This window comes from Geotrypetes seraphini, chromosome 10 (genome assembly GCF_902459505.1).
Source record: "Geotrypetes seraphini chromosome 10, aGeoSer1.1, whole genome shotgun sequence".
Taxonomy (NCBI): domain Eukaryota; kingdom Metazoa; phylum Chordata; class Amphibia; order Gymnophiona; family Dermophiidae; genus Geotrypetes; species Geotrypetes seraphini.
Window position 1 is genome coordinate 48,379,553 of NC_047093.1, and position 15,918 is coordinate 48,395,470.

The window sequence follows — 15,918 nt, forward strand, 5'->3', positions numbered from 1 at the left end:
AATGGATGCAAATTTAGCTAAAGTTCTACCACATCAAAAAGAATGCGTGCAAAAAGAATCATATGTGGTACAATATGGGATAAATATCTTGCTGAAACATAGGTGACTATAAAATACAAAATTTCATGATTAGAGATTGTCTTTTCAATGAAAATGTTCTAAAAAGTATCAAAACTGTTTTCTCAATACTTGTCTGATCAAAATATAAAAGTTGGAAAAACACTGGGAACAGGTTGCTAAAGCCCCCTAGAAGATGAAACCATAAGTCAGACAATACAAAAATAAGCTCATAGCATACCAAATTTCTAATTTCTATAGGTCACCTCACATGTCCACTCTGTCGAAAATCCTCACATTATCCGCAAAAAGGCGGTATCACTCACAAAGACACTGAACAGACTTGGTGCCAGGATAGATACTTGAGGCATTCCACTTTCTTTCCTCTGAGTGAATTCCAATTATCACCACCCTCTGTCATCTGTCAGTGATTCAATTACTATCTGGGAACCATCCCCTGGCTTTTCAGTTTATTTGTGAGCCTCCTGCAAGGCTTTGGTGAAATCCAAAGAGACTAATTCTCTGGTCACCCAGTTAAAGAAAACAAATCTGATGTGATCTTCCTTTGGAAACAACAAACAAACTGTCTTGGATCTTGCAATTCATTGGACTACAGAAAATTTCACTATCCTTTTCTACAGCAGTGTATCTAACATTTTTCCAGCTACAGAGGTAATTTATGGTTTCCTGACCTGTAGTTTCTTCACCTCTTATTACCAGTTTTGTAAAAAGGGTCCACTTCTGCCCTTTTCCAATCCCATGAAAATGTAAAAATTTCAAAACTCAATAGAGTAGAGAAAATCAGCACATAATCATAAACCTGTTAAACGTTAATATTGAGATCTCTAGTAAAGTCTGCTTAGAGTCAAAAATTACAAACTTCTGTTACTGGGTTCTCACTAAGCTTTCAGACATCTCATCACCAAAAAATGTGCCTAAGACCCACCAACAGGTTTGCTCCTTACTGCTTCTAGGCCCAAAATTGGACTATCTGCCTAGCTCTGTTGACACTAGCTTCTGGATCCTTGCAAATCGAGTTTTTGTCAAGATTCTGGGAGTCTTTTTTGACTCCTCGCTTTCTTTCAAGGATCAGATCAATTCTGTGATTAAGAAATGTTTTTTTCAATTTGTGTATGATTAGGAAGGTTAGACACCTTTTCATCAACATCATTTTTCCATCCTAGTTCAGTCAATCATTTTATCTCATTTTGACTATTATCTTAGTATTATAAAAACCTACCTTTCTAAACTGCAATTAGTCCAGAACACTGCTGCTAAATTGATTTTCGGGAAGCATTAAGTTTGATCATGTGACATCGTTGCTTCATAACCTCTATTAGCTCCCTGTATATTTCAGAGTCCAGTTCAAATGTGCTTGTGTCATCTTTAAAATTCTTCATGGCATTTTCACTCCCCTAGCCCTTTTATCTTGGAATCTTTATAGATTCTCTTTTGCAAGAGGTGACCAACAACTCAAACTATCCTGTCCTTCTAGTAAAGGTATCAAAGGAGCTAAGATCTTTGATCACTCTGTTTTTTAAGTTTCCTCAACTCTGGAATAATCTCCCACTCTTTTTAAGAAGTTCCGTCTCCCTTTCTTTTTTTCGTAGGTCTTTGAAAACTATCCTGTTCACTAAGCATTTTAGGAACTAACTCCTTTTCGATCTCCCTTCTCTTAGTCCTTTTTAGCCTAAACTAATTATTGTAAACCGAGACAAGCTTTCCTAGATTGAAGTCTCGGTATACAAAGCCAAGCATTAGATTAGATTATGCTGTTCCCTATCCAAACTACTTTCCCCCAGTATTTTCAACTTAATTATCTAATTCATTTGTAGAAATTAGTATGCAGCAGAGATCCTTTGCCTGTTCTCTTTCAAAATTATAGGAAATTACCAAAATGATGGACCACTAATCTAGTGCTAAAAATGACTAAAGGGAGGAGTATTCACAAGCTATATCCACAGCTTCTAACTGAAAAACTAGAAATTCATTTGTAGAACTAAAAACTTCTAGATGCCACCACCAACTTTTCAACACTGTTAAATCTTGTACATTTAAAAGCAGTACAATTCCTGTCTTGAAAGACCTGCATTATTTTCCAATTTTATAGGGTCTATTTAAGCTTAAATTAAGAACTGCTATATTGGGTCACATCAAAGGTCAAACAACCTAGTGTCAAGTTTACAGCTGTCACCAATCCAGGTCACAAGCATCTGGCAGGATCCTAAATGTAGTTTTATATTTCACGTTACTTACCCCCAGGGATAAGATGTGGCTTTTTCTATGTTTACAATAAGTCTACTGACTTTTTCCACCAGAACTTAAATCAATTTTTTTTAAGCATTCAGTACTCCTGGGGATATTCTGCACAACAGCAAAGAATTCCTCATTCCCACAAGATGCACTGAATTCTGTACTTGCTGTACAGAATTCAGTGCAGGTACAGGCAAGCAGCAGCTCTACCCACTTGCTTCCCCTTCTCCTGTTGAGTTCAAATAGCAAGAAGATGAGGTGCTCCTGAGGTTCACAATCAATCAAGTCTAAGTAGGCAGGAGGAGGAGTAAGTGTACTAGTTCACTTTCTCCTCGTCTTGCTGGGGAAAGAGAGGGAGATTGTGAGTGAAGCTACTGCTGCCACTGCCTATGGAAGAGCATGAAGAAAGGGCCAGAGCAAAGAAGGTGAGTGTACAATAGGGATGAGGAAAACAAATCAGAGATTGTGCCATGGTGGTGGTGGAAAAATAAGGGTTTGAGGGTATGCAATGGAGGAGGGTGGGGGAAGAGAAGGAATATGAGGTGGGTGTATTGCATGCAGAAGACTTTAGAGGATGCAGATAGAAATGAGAGGGAGGTGGAACTGGAAAGACTGGCATCTTAGAAAGGAAAAGGCAGGAAGAGATTTCAGGCCTTATGATGGGGGATTCTATACACACACAAAGAATTTTGTAGAATTTTTTTTTTTTTTTAACACACCACCGCTTTAGCATAAAATTATCCTAGGAGTAGTTCAGTCATGCAAACCGATTTTACCACATCACCCCAGTAATGAGTTCCAGAACTTAAACTATGTGCCGAGTGAAAAAATATTGCCTCCTATCTGTTTTAAATCCGTTAGTTGTCACTTCATGGTACTAGTCCAATGCTCAATCTTTCTATGGTTGCAGCCTCCATTTTTATAGCCATGGAAAATGCAAGACCCCTGAATAGCACAAACTAATGGCATCCTATAGAGAGCCCAAAATTACAAAATGGGGTTGGATCCAGAAGCTTTGCTTTAGTCTTTGTATTTTTTTTTTTTTTTAAACAGTTAAATAGAGAACATGACATTCTGCCCCTTATTCGCATACATATTCTGGTTGTAACTAGAAGGTCCAAGACTCTTTATGTGTATTCTGTGACTAGTGGCTAGGATTTGATAACAGTTAAGCTTAGCGGTTTTCTCCAAATTTGGAGTGTTTTTCTTCTCAGGTTTTTTTCCGCTAGATGGGCCAATGAGAATAATTCAAACTCATTAAGGGAGACAATGTCTCCAATAGAGAATGCTCCTTATTGACTCTGAGGCCCTTGTCTGGTAACTTCATTATAGGATCACTTCCACTACTTACAGATTATTGTGGGCATACGAAAATAGTGTTGAGTAAGTAACTAGGGGGGGGGGGGATCTTGGATTTTGATTTTTTAAATAACTTGTAAACTCGTCTGAATGTATACAAGTTTTCTAAGTTGGCTTATAGTCTAAATAGTATCTAATTAAGCATGAAGGAATCACTCGATGTCACAAGTAGCTTCTGTGGGAGAAGCAAAATATGGTTAGGGGAGTGGTTTAGGAACCAGGGAAAACGTTTCCTGACCCCTAGTTAACTCACTCCCCTGTGAGCTCCCGCCATTGTCTCGTGTACAACTAAATTGTAAGCGAATCTGGAAATAACTCGTATATACCCGAATATGTAACTGGCCTTGAACTCGAACTGGAAGTGTTAAGTCGGTATACATCAAAGCAGGATTGGAACGCTGCTGCTCTAACCACCTTGTGTCCCCCCTATCTAGTGCATCTAAAACTCACGTTCTCTGACCTGACGCCACTGGCGGTATGTAGACAGCTCCTTCGCTGGGAGAAAAAGGCTCAGTCGGAAGATCGACTTCAATTCCGAAGGGAGTCCTTGGGACTCGAAGTATTCAACCTTCCCGTGGAAGTCATCGAGCAGCGGCACCGAAAGGCAGAGACACAGCATAGCGTTACCGGCTCAACACACGCATGCAGCTTTTCCCAGCAACTGTCGCTAACCTCGGCCAGCCGGCAGCGCTTCTCAGCTGCCATTGGAAAGCCCAGCCCAGCCCCTTTCCATATTGGGAAGTCTTCCGTACCGAGCCCTTCCCATCAGCCAATGATATTACGAAATAGGAGCCACCGCCCAGACGTCGTAAGACTCTCTGCGTCAGTTGTCGGCTCTCATCGATATTCTAAAGCGGATCTGCGACCACACAGCGAGGGTCAAGGTCTGAGCTAGCAAATGTTTGTAGTACTAGGAAGATCACGGGTCTACCTGCCCCCAAAATAAATAACTGCACTTGCCGCATGACAGAATTGGCGAGGACAGCTTGTTCAGAGCAAAGGGCATCCAGAGTTACAAAAGCCAACGCTCCCCCCCCCCCCCCCCCCCACTAACGCTGTATTTTGTCATCTAACTTTACATACGATTCAAAGGAGAATGACATAACACAGGGTCTAAGAAAGAAAATTTAAAAGTAGCAATTGGCAACAATTGTTCAATGTTCTAGGAAAGAACTATTGGTAAACTACAACTATACATTAGTCTTGGCCAAGCACCGACTCACTTTTGTGCCCCTCTTTGTTACATCATGTAAAGCTGTATATTGCTAACTGTATGCCTTGAGACTCTAGCAAGGTGTGGTGGCTGACTGCCTACAGGCCGTGCCTCTCGCAGCAAGAGGCACGGTCTGTAGGTAGTCAGCTGGTGCCAGCACCTCTCCTTCTCTACCCGTCTTTTTGTAGCACTCCTCCACTGGCAGCTCAGGGCCCCATCTTCGTGCATGCATGTGACATCATCACATCGACATCCGCGCATTTCCAGATACCCTCCAGCCATAGCACAGGGTTTAGTGTGCCATGGCTTCTGGAGGTTTGAGAGACACTGCTGTAAAGCAACATAGTCAGAAGGTATATGAACAACTGGTCTGACTTCCTGTACTGCAGAACCTGTATATGGCATGACAAAATATTCTAATACAGTGGTCTTGGCTAATTTTTAAGCGGGGCCACTTTCTTCGATTCAAATGAGCTGAAGAAGAGCTACCAAGTATTTTCCCACATGGGATTGCAACACTGCTGACCAGTGTGCATCAGTGACATCCATTCTTGCTAGTCTACATCTCTTTCAAAAGAAACACCTTACACAAATCTACCAAAACTTCCCCACCCTGTACCTGTGTACCACCAGTCTTTCTACCTCAAATTCCTTGTCTGACTCACTTAGTGCTAGATGCACTAAAGCCTTCGATCGTCTAACAATTGTCGCAAAACTGGTCTGACTGGTTTAGCGACTGATCATATTTGCCAACCCAATGCTCTAAACAGGCTCACCGAGTGGTTTTCCTTGCGGTCCTTCATTCTCCGATTCTGATACGTAAATGAGGTCATTAATATTAAATAATGTCAGGCATCCGATCAATGCCCTAACCTTGCAAGCCAGAATTGGGTCCACCTGGTTTTTCATTTTTTTTCTATGGGTTGTGTGCACTGCAACTCCCCCCCCCCCATGAAGACCCTCCCCAACAATGAACACACCCCCATCCCAAAATCAGGAAGCTGCATCAGAGGATAAGTTTCCAGCAGCCACACACAACTTCAAGGTTCCGACAGCTTGTTGAGAGAAAAATTGCCAGCAAAGGGGAAGGAAAAGAGGGAGGGGGCTGCTGGATCGCATGATGGATGCTGAAGGGAATTGGAAAGAGAGGGGGAGAAGACGCTGAAGGGAAAGTGAGTAGGAGAGAGTGGAACAGACACTGAAGGGAACTGGATGGAAGGAGGGGATAAAGAAAAAAAGGGCACATGCTGGGTTGGGGAGAAAGATACCAGACCTGAGGGGAGGAAAGAAGAGAGATGCTATAAACCACCTGGGGGAAGGAAGGAAAGATGGAAGAGAAGACAGAGATGCCAGACCATGGGGAGAGCGGAGGGAAGAAGATGGGTGCCAGACCAATGGGATTGGGGGAGGGGGGGGTGGAGGGAGGAATGGAAGAGAGAGGCACAGTAATGGAACATATGGAAGAGGCAGAGAGAAGGAAGACAGTAGATGGAAGGAATTGAATGAGAAGATGAGGAAAGCAAAAACCAGACAATAAAACGTAGAAAAAAAATATTTCTATTTCTTTTTTTTTTTTTTTTTTGCTTTAGGATAAAGTAGTATATTTGTTGTGTTGATAAACATTTATAAACAAAGCCCTGCCAGCTGAAGATCTCTTTCTCTAGTTCAGCAGCCAGAACTTTGATTTATAAAATGACAATTGTACAGAATATTGTTTCTTTTTATACTTTAATAAAATAAGTTCAGTATAAAACTATTTGAGGCTTGTGTGGATGGGATCAGATGGTTTGCGGGATGGGGCGGGGACCGAGCTTGCAAGGACAGGGACACATTTTGCCCCGTGTCATTCTCTAATTTACAGGATTCTAGAAACGTCACTATTCTCCATTTTAAAAGTGCTTCCATTAATTTACTTACCTTACCAGTCTGTAGCTCCCTACTTTCACTTTTGTGGAGAGGGACCACATCCACCTTCACCTGTCCTCCACTCCACTCCATTCTAGAGAAGCATTGAAAAGGTCAGCTAGCAGAGCCGCCAGAACTTCCCTAAGTTCCTTCAGTACCCTCAGATGTACAGCATCCAACTCCATCGCTTTGTCCACCTTTAGTTTAGCTAGCTCCTCACAAACACAATCCTCTGAAAATTGATCAGGGTCTACCTCACATCCATCCCTACTTGCATTTCTCTTCTGCAGTGCCGCTCCCAGCACTTCAGCTGTGAACACAGAGCAGAAATATTCGTTAAGCAATTCAGCCTTTTCTTTATCAGCTTCTACATATTCCTCCCCTTCATCTTTAAGTCTCACAATGCCACTTCTGCTTTCTTCTTATCATTAATATATCTAAAAAATGTCTTCTTCCCGTTTTATTGTCAGCTATTTTTTCTTCCATTTGTATCTTTGCTTTCCTGACTACTCGACCAGCCTCTCAACGTTTCAAAATATTTTAGCCTGTCTTCCTCTTTCTGCGATCTTATGAAACCTAACATCTTTTTCGTTACCTTTTCAGCTACTACTTTTGAGAACCAAAGCGGCCTTCTCTTCCTCTTACTTTTCTTACAAAATGGTTTGTTGCCCTTACAATAGCTCTTTTCAGTTTTGTCCATTGCTTTCCTTCTTCTTCCAGATGTTCCCATCCAGATAATTCCTTGACATAATCCCCCATTCTGAACAGGGTTAGGTTTTTTTAATTTGTTTTTTTAAGTCTAGAACCTTTACTTTTGAATAAGCCCTCTCTACACCCGTCTTAGTATTAAGCCACACCATGCGGTGATCACCCACTGTAACATCAGAAATGTTTCCCCGTTTGTAAATATTAAGTCCAGTATAGTCCCATTCCATGTGGGTCCCATTACCAACTGCTGGAACAGTTGTTCATGCAGGGGTGTCCAACCTGTGGCCTGAGGGCCGCATGCGGCCCCGTGAAGTATTTTGTGCGGCCCCGGTCAAGTGCAATGCAGTGTTTTCCTCTGCTCCCCGCGGGTGTTTACCGTCTTGCCGGCTCCCTCCTCTGTCTTGCTGCAGCGTTTGTATGGCCCCAGAAACATTTTTTTCAGCCAATGCAGCCCAGGGAAGCCAAAAGGTTGGACACCCTGGAGATAATCCAGGATCTCCCTACTTCTAGAAGACCCTGTAATAGGGATACCAAATAAACATCTGGCATGTTAAAATCACCAATTAGTAATACTTCCCCTTTTACAGCTATATTCTGGGGCCTAGAAAGAACATAAGAATTGCCGCTGCTGGGTCTGCACCGATACGGAAAGAGCTATTGATGCACTAAAAAGACTGCATGCAAATGATTCACACGGATGTTCGCTATAATCCCCGACTCTCTAATCTGATGGATCGCTGTGAGAGCGACTCTCACACATGCACAGAAATGGTAGGGGAAGCCCGAACAGCTGAGAAGCAGGAGAAAGCCTCCTGCCACACTGTTCGTGGCAGAAAACATTTTATTTCTTTTTTTAATGTGCACAGATGCTGAATGCGTTACACATACACACAATATATCTACCCCATTAAAAAAAAGAGCCCCCCCCCTCACCGCTGTTGACAGCCCTCCCCAATGACCCTCAAACAGAGCACTGGAAATTCCACAACCTACCCCCCACGTTAGCAAAAATCAGCAGGAGGGATGGCCATTCACCCCCCATGCGAGACAAAAACGGCAGGAAGGATGCCCAGCTCCCACTCCCAAACCAAATGTCCCCCTTTTCCCCTCTGAAAAAAAGACAAGAGAGATGTCTACTCCCTCCTGCCACCGGAGGTCCCCCAAAACCACCACCCCCATCTCATACCTTTTTTGAGAAGTTAGAGCTGGAGGAAAGCTCCATCTGTCCCACTTGTAGGTCCACCAGATCAAAATGGTGGGCTTTTCCCTCCCCGGTGCATCATGTGATACAAGTGGGAGGAGTCTAAGGCCCGATTGGCTTGACTGAGCCAATCAGGGCTTTGGACCCCTCCCTGTGCATCACATGATGCACCGGGGAGGGAAAAGTCCACCATTTTGATCTGGCAGATCTACTAGTGCAGTGATGGCTAACCTTTTTGAGCCCGAGTGCCCAAACTGCCGCACAAAACCAAAGAATTTCCTCAAAGTGCCAGCACGTCAATTAAACCTTAATAACAAGATTTTAGTATCTAAAAACTCTTTATAAAGTTGCCTGAACTATGTGTAACATCATTTTTAAAGGTTGGAATCTTTGTACTGTCAGAGAATCAATTTGATTCACAATCCTTTGGTTTTCATTTCAATTTATTGGCAATTTATAATGTTGTAATAATTTCATTCAATTTAATGAATTTAGGAAGAATTTGATTCAGTTACACAATATATTTTAAATGTATTATTCACATAACATGTCAAATGTATCCTGAGTAAAAAAAAAGATAAACTTCTTAAAACTGTTAACTGTGTCAAGACTCGGTGTGCATTCCCAAAGAGTCTATACATGTTTTTTTGTAAAATTTACAATCAAATTAGAAAATAGTTAAATCATTACATTTCTAATAATATGATGTAAAGAAAACAGAAGAGCTTTCAATTAAACCAACCGTTTTTATTGGAAATTCCAGATTGGAATACAACAGGGCCATGTAAAGTCCCTTTTTTAAATAACATCTTTAAATAATATTTAAATAACTTAGAAAGTGTCTTAATTGCAAACTGAAAACACTGCTTCATGTAAACATGCATTGGGCATGCTCTGAAAAAAATTAATGTGATTTTTGTTGTTGCATGCATGCTGATAACTTGTCAATCCTTGGCTCATAGTGCGTTAATTTCAGAGCAACGCATGCAGCACTCATGTCATCCGTTAATGTTTCTAGCATCAGATTTTATATGATTCAAAGCCAAAAACAGCTGCTCACAAGCATAGGATGACTCAAACAAAGTAAGAAGAGCAATCCCAAATGCTTTCATGGACTTAAAATTGTCTGGCAGAGAATTCCACGCTTTTAGGATTTCATTTTCAGAACTGCTAGCAGTGATTTCATTTGTCACCCTTTCACACTCAATACGTTCAAGAGCCGCACGCAGGTCATTGAATTTACTTTTCCAGATAGAGCTTTCTTGAAATTCCAGTAGCTCCATTTCCAAATTTTGAATATCCAACCACTGTAAGCAGGAAAGATCAAGATCTTCAAATGTGGACTTTTCTGGGGAAGTTATAAATGAAAGGGTTGTCTCCATCTTACGGAACTGAGAAAATCTTTTACTAAAATTCTCCTTTGCTTCGGCTACAATGGTGGAATATGCTTTGTGGATTCCCTGGTGTTTTTTATGACTGTCCACAAATGTTGTAGAATTATCCAAATGTATTTTTAGGTTGGGAAAATATTTTAGCTGTCCACTCTCAAGGTCTTTTTCAAAAACATGCAATTTTCTCTCAAAAGTTTTGATGTCACTAAACATGCTTTCTGCTGTTTTTCCCATGCCTTGTAATTTTTTGTTTAGTACATTAAAGTGGTTAGTAAAATCTGTAAAGAACATGAGGTTGGTAAGCCAGGCCATGTTGGTGAGTTGAGGATAGTCTTCACCCTTTTCGTTCATAAATAGCCTAACTTTTTCCAAGCAGGCCACAAATCTCTCTAACACTCGTCCTCTGCTCAGCCATCAGACATTATTGTACATCAGTAAAGTGTTATATTGTGCCTGAACCTCATCAAGAAGGGCTTGAAATTGTCGAAAATTAAGAGCAAGCGCCATGATGAAGTTCACCATTTTTGTTACATCTTTGAGGACATCGTCAATTTTTTGCTGCTTTCTTTGGCGCAGAGAGCCTCTTGATGTATTATGCAGTGAAATTGAATCAGTGGATGTTTTGCTTCCTTAGCAAAGAAATGAATGAATCCTGATGTTGTCCCCACCATGCTAGGTGCTCCATCGCTAGTAACTGAAACTACTTTTTCTGGACTTATGTCTAGTGATGAAAAAGCCTCCATCACAGCATTGTGGATATCTATCCCTTGTGTTCTTCTAGGCAAAGACAGCAGTTTTACCAGCTCTTCTCTCATGATGTCACCAGTAGCATAACGCAAAATGAGCGCTAGTCTTGCATGGTTAGTAATATCTGTACTTTCATCCAAGCACATGGAGTAGAAGGGTGCTTTTTGTAAGTCGCAAGTAAGCTGTTGACTATCATCAGCAGCCATTCACAGAACCCTATCTTTTGCAGTATTTCTGCTTAGCGGCATCTCAGAGATGCGCTGCACAATTTTATCCTTGTTTTGGAAATCATGGAAGAGTGAATTACTCCCAGCCAAAATTGCCTTTTTTATAAAATCTCCATCAGAGAGGGGCTTACCATGTTTTGCCATGCACAGTGAAATTTGAAAGCTGGCAACTGTAAGATGATTAGTTTTGAAAGATAGTTGCTAAAACTAAGAGACTGGGAGTGATATTTCTTTAATTTTCCTACAAGGAATTCTTTTCTTTGAGCTAAACCAAGTTCAGCAACACTGTTATGGTTGGTCTCAAAGTGACGTTTGACACTTGATGTGCGAGACACAACACTTTCATTACACATAATACACAATGCTTTCTCACTGCGTTCAATCACTCCATATGTACTCTGTCCAGGCCTCTTGGAATGGTCTTCCACTATCTGTTTTTGCTTTTTTTGGCTGTACTCATTTTCTTTGTTCAAGACTTCAAGTCTACAAAAAGATAAAATTTGTATAATAAAAAAAATCTAATGAAGTGCTGTATACAAATCCGTCCCCATAAAAAAATATGTGATTGGGGAATTTTACTAATTGTAGACATCCGTTTTGGTCAAAAAATATACTGTCCGAGTGAAAACCGGACTTGTGCAACCTGAGTGTATGGGAAAAGGACTTTTATTTTTCATTATTGGAGCCTTTGTTATTTTATTATGATGTTTACAAAAGCACTGTGAAGGGCCACATATACACTTTACTGTTTTTTGCTATATTGAGTTTTCCATAAGGTACAGCGCAGAGGATTAGTGTGTTGGTTGTTCACAGAGAGCCCAGCCCTACTCTCAGCTTACTGAACTTCTCTATGCAATCATCATAAGCAGCTTTTTTATTTCCTCAAATTTAGCATGTCCCCCATGGAAGATACAGAGGTTTTTACAGAGGAGCACATTATTAGACACATTAACTTCCCCCCATATCCTCACCTCTCTAGCATGGGAGCACTAGGAACTGTTCCTGATTACAGATGTCACATGTGGAGTCACACTACAGCCTCACTGAGTTCCTGTGACAGACTCAGTGTGAAGCTTCTCTTCCTCCCCCCACTTCCCCCTCACACACTGCCTGGCTCATAGGATACTAAGGGGAAGACAGGCAGGCTAAACATCCACTCACAGGACTGCAGCCAGCACAGGAGGATGGGCCGCGGCCCACCGGGACAATGCCCGGTCCTCCCAATGGCCAGTCCGGCCCTGTTGCCAGGTGAGCTGCAAAGCAGACACCGGCACACTCGCCTCCCGCCGCGCCGCATATCTTAATTGCGGACTAGAGAGTTGCGCGGGGACAGAAATCCCACCCGTCCCCACCCGTCCCCGCCAAAGTCTCACCCGTCCCCGTGAGGAATCCCTCCGTCCCCGCCCGTCCCTATAAAACTTCAGAAATAGTTATTTCATTTAATTATGCTACTGAATTAAAGGCTCTGGTAAAAACCCATTTACAAATAAGCAAAAAGACTTTATTAATTTGGAAATATTAATTGGGAAGAATACACACTTTGTAAACGGGTTTCTACCAGAGCCTCTTTTGTTTATAAATTTTTATCAACACAACTAATATACTACTTTATCCTGAAGCAAAAAAAAAAAAAAGGAAAAAAGGAAATAGAATTATTTTCCTACCTTTGTTGCCTGGTTTCTGGTTTCCTCATGTTCTCATTCAGTTCCTTCCATCCACTGTCTCTCTTCCTTCTGCGTCTTCCATTTGCTCTGTTACTGTGCCTCTCCCTTTCTCCCCCCTTCCAAATTGGTCTGGCACCCATCTTCTTCCCTCCGCTCCCCCCATAGTCTGGCATCTCTGTCTTCTTCCCTGCCAGCGTCTTCTCCCCACTCTCTCTTCCCCATTTCCTTTCAGCATCCTTCTCCCCCCCCCCCATCTTCCCCATGTCCTGTCAGCGTCCTTCTCCACCCCACCCCCCATCTTCCCCATGTCCTTTCAGCGTCCTTCTCCACCCCTTTGTCTTCCCCATGTGCTTTCAGCGTCCTTCTCCCCCCCCGTCTTCCCCATGTCCTGTCAGCGTCCTTCTCCCCCTTCTGTCTTCCACAAATGCTTTCAGTGTCCTTCCCCCCCACCCCGTCTTCCCCATGGCCTTTCAGCGTCCTTCTTCACCCCTTTGTCTTCCCCATGTGCTTTCAGCGTCCTTCCCCCCCCCCCGTCTTCCTCATGTCCTGTCAGCGTCCTTCTCCCCCTTCTGTCTTCCACAAATGCTTTCAGTGTCCTTCCCCCCCCCACCCCATCTTCCCCATGGCCTTTCAGCGTCCTTCTTCACCCCTTTGTCTTCCCCAGTGCTTTCAGCGTCCTTCTCCCCCCTCCTTCTCTCCCGCCCCGGGTGCAGCACAGCCGGCCAGGTCCCCTTACTTTTGTAGCGCTTCCGCGACCGACAACAGCCCCGGTCTGACAAACCTCCCTGCCCTTAACCGCAAATCTAAATTTCCTTCTTACAGCTGCTGTAAGAAGGTAATTTAGATTCGCGGTTAAGGGCAGGGAGGTTTGTCGGACCAGGGCTGTTGTCGGTCGGTTGGGTTAGCGCCACAAAAATAAGGGGACCTGGCCGGCTGTGCTGCACACGGGGCGGGGCGGACCACCCCCCTCCCTTGGAAGCCACTCGAGCCGCGAGGCTACTCCTCCTTACCTATCCTGCCTGCAGTACAGAGCCGAACGGAAGTCTTCCCAACGTCAGCGCAGATGTCGGAGGGAGGGAGGGCTTTGTTTGCTGACGTCGGGAAGACTTCCGTTCGGCTCTGTACTGCAAGCAGAGCAGGTAGGGAGAAAAGCCGCGCGACTTAGTACATCCAGCCCCGCAGGAACCCCGCGACCCTCGGAGGCGTCCCGACGGGATCCCCGCGACCCGTGCAGCTCTCTATTGCGGACCTTCCCGCGTGCCAGCTGGCACGCGTGCCATAGGTTCGCCATCGCTGTACTACTGGGACGGATGGAGCTTTCCTCCAGCTCTAACTTCTCAAAAAAGGTATGAGGTGAGGGTGGTGGTTTTGGGGGACCTCCAGTGGCAGGAGGGAGTAGACATCCCTCCTGACTTTTTTTCAGAGGGGAATGGGGGGGGGGTCTGGTTCGGGAGTGGAAGGTGGGCCTTTGGTGGCAGGAGAGAATGGGCATCCTTCCTGTCATGTTGCTGTCTGCTGCTGAAGACACTTCTTCCCTTCTTTGATATCCACACACCATCCCTTGAAAATCATCCCATGGTCCAGGAAGCTGAAAATGCTCTCAACGACACCATCCATGCATTCACCTCCAGGATGCGAGCTTCTCTACCTCGGCCTTTATCCTCAACATATCAGGAAATCTTCTGCACCAAGCCTTTCCCATCAGCTAGTGAAGCTACAAAATGTAGCCAACTGCTTTGACCATATGTTCCAACATTTTTTAGCTGTTACATTCAAATTTACTACCTATTTCTCTGACCTGGAAGGCTTATAATTTAAGTTTGTACCTAAGGTAATGGAGGATTAAATGTCATACCCAATATCACAAGGAACAGCAGCAAGATTTGAACCAGACTTCCTTGATTGCAGGTTTACTACTACTACTTATCATTTACATAGGCATACACAATGCTGTACAAGTTTATTTGATAAACCGCCATTTCACTATACAAGGAAGTATAAGCAGTGTACAATATATAGAAAAGAATGCCATCAATTAATAGTAAAGACCCATCTCATAGAATCCCGAGATAAATAAACACAGCCTCATCATACAAATTAAAACAATCAAATAATTAAGACAATATACTCTAATATAATGCTCTCTGTATCTATAAACCATAAAATTAATCCTCCTTTTAAGATCAGTGCCCTAAATCTAATCATTAGGCAACTCCACCCCATCACCTCATCTTGGTACTCTGAGAAAAGGCAAACAACTATTCTCTAATTACCTGTTCACTCTACTCATGATTATATCCTGGTATGAGGAGACTTAGAGGGGATATGATAGAGACTTACAAGATCATGAAGGGCATAGAGAGAGTAGAGAGGGACAGATTCTTCAAACTTTCGAAAAATAAGAGAACAAGAGGGCATTCGGAAAAGTTGAAAGGGGACAGATTCAAAACAAATGCTAGGAAGTTCTTCTTTACCCAACGTGTGGTGGACACCTGGAATGCGCTTCCAGAGGATGTTATAAGGCAGAGTACGGTACTGGGGTTCAAGAAAGGATTGGACAAATTCCTACTGGAAATGGGGATAGAGGGGTATAGATAGAAGATTACTGCACAGGTCCTGGACCTGTTGGGCCACCGCGTGAGCGGACTGCTGGGCACGATGGACCTCGGGTCTGACCCAGCAGAGGCATTTCTTATGTTCTTATGTAATAAGGAATGGAGCTTTATCTGGGATCCTCAAAGCTACGTGTGACCTAGACTGGTCATCACTGGAGATAGGATGCTGGGCCAGATGGTCTGACCAATATGCATATCTTACATCAGTGCTTATCTGTCTTTTTGTGACTGTGCCCCATGATATTAGCCAAACAAATTAGAACAGGGATGGGCAACTCCGGTCTTCAGGATTTCCCCAATGAATATGCATTGAAAACAGTGCATGCAAATAGATCTCATGCATATTCCTTGGGGAAATCCTGGAAACCCAACTGGATTCCGGTCCTCGAGGACCAGAGTTGCCCACCCCTGCCCTATGGGGAGTCCACCTAGGTTGGGATCTCATTTGGGGAAGCTCTATCATGTGGGACCTTTGACTCTTGGGCAACAATCCTAGGCTTCATGAGGCAGAACAAGCTATTTCTCATTTCCAGGCTCACAGGTCCATGGTTTGGCAGAGGCATCTAAGATCTAGCACC

The 15,918-nt window shown here is 43.2% G+C and overlaps 1 protein-coding gene across 5 annotated transcripts in view; it reads right to left on the bottom strand.

Moving 5' to 3' along the window:
* Positions 1-15,918, bottom strand: part of SLC25A25 (solute carrier family 25 member 25) — a 55,978-nt gene that overhangs the window by 31,145 nt on the left and 8,915 nt on the right. Inside the window, exon 1 of one of the 5 annotated variants that reach the window (XM_033960613.1) lies at positions 8,682-8,732. The exons of 3 other annotated variants lie outside the window; for them this stretch is intronic. In XM_033960613.1, the coding sequence (XP_033816504.1) occupies positions 8,682-8,717 (36 nt within the window). In that variant the 5' untranslated portion in view covers positions 8,718-8,732. Of the gene's footprint in view, positions 1-4,129; positions 4,359-8,681; positions 8,733-15,918 lie in introns of those variants that run through there. One more of the 5 variants, XM_033960610.1, reaches the window with a different exon arrangement.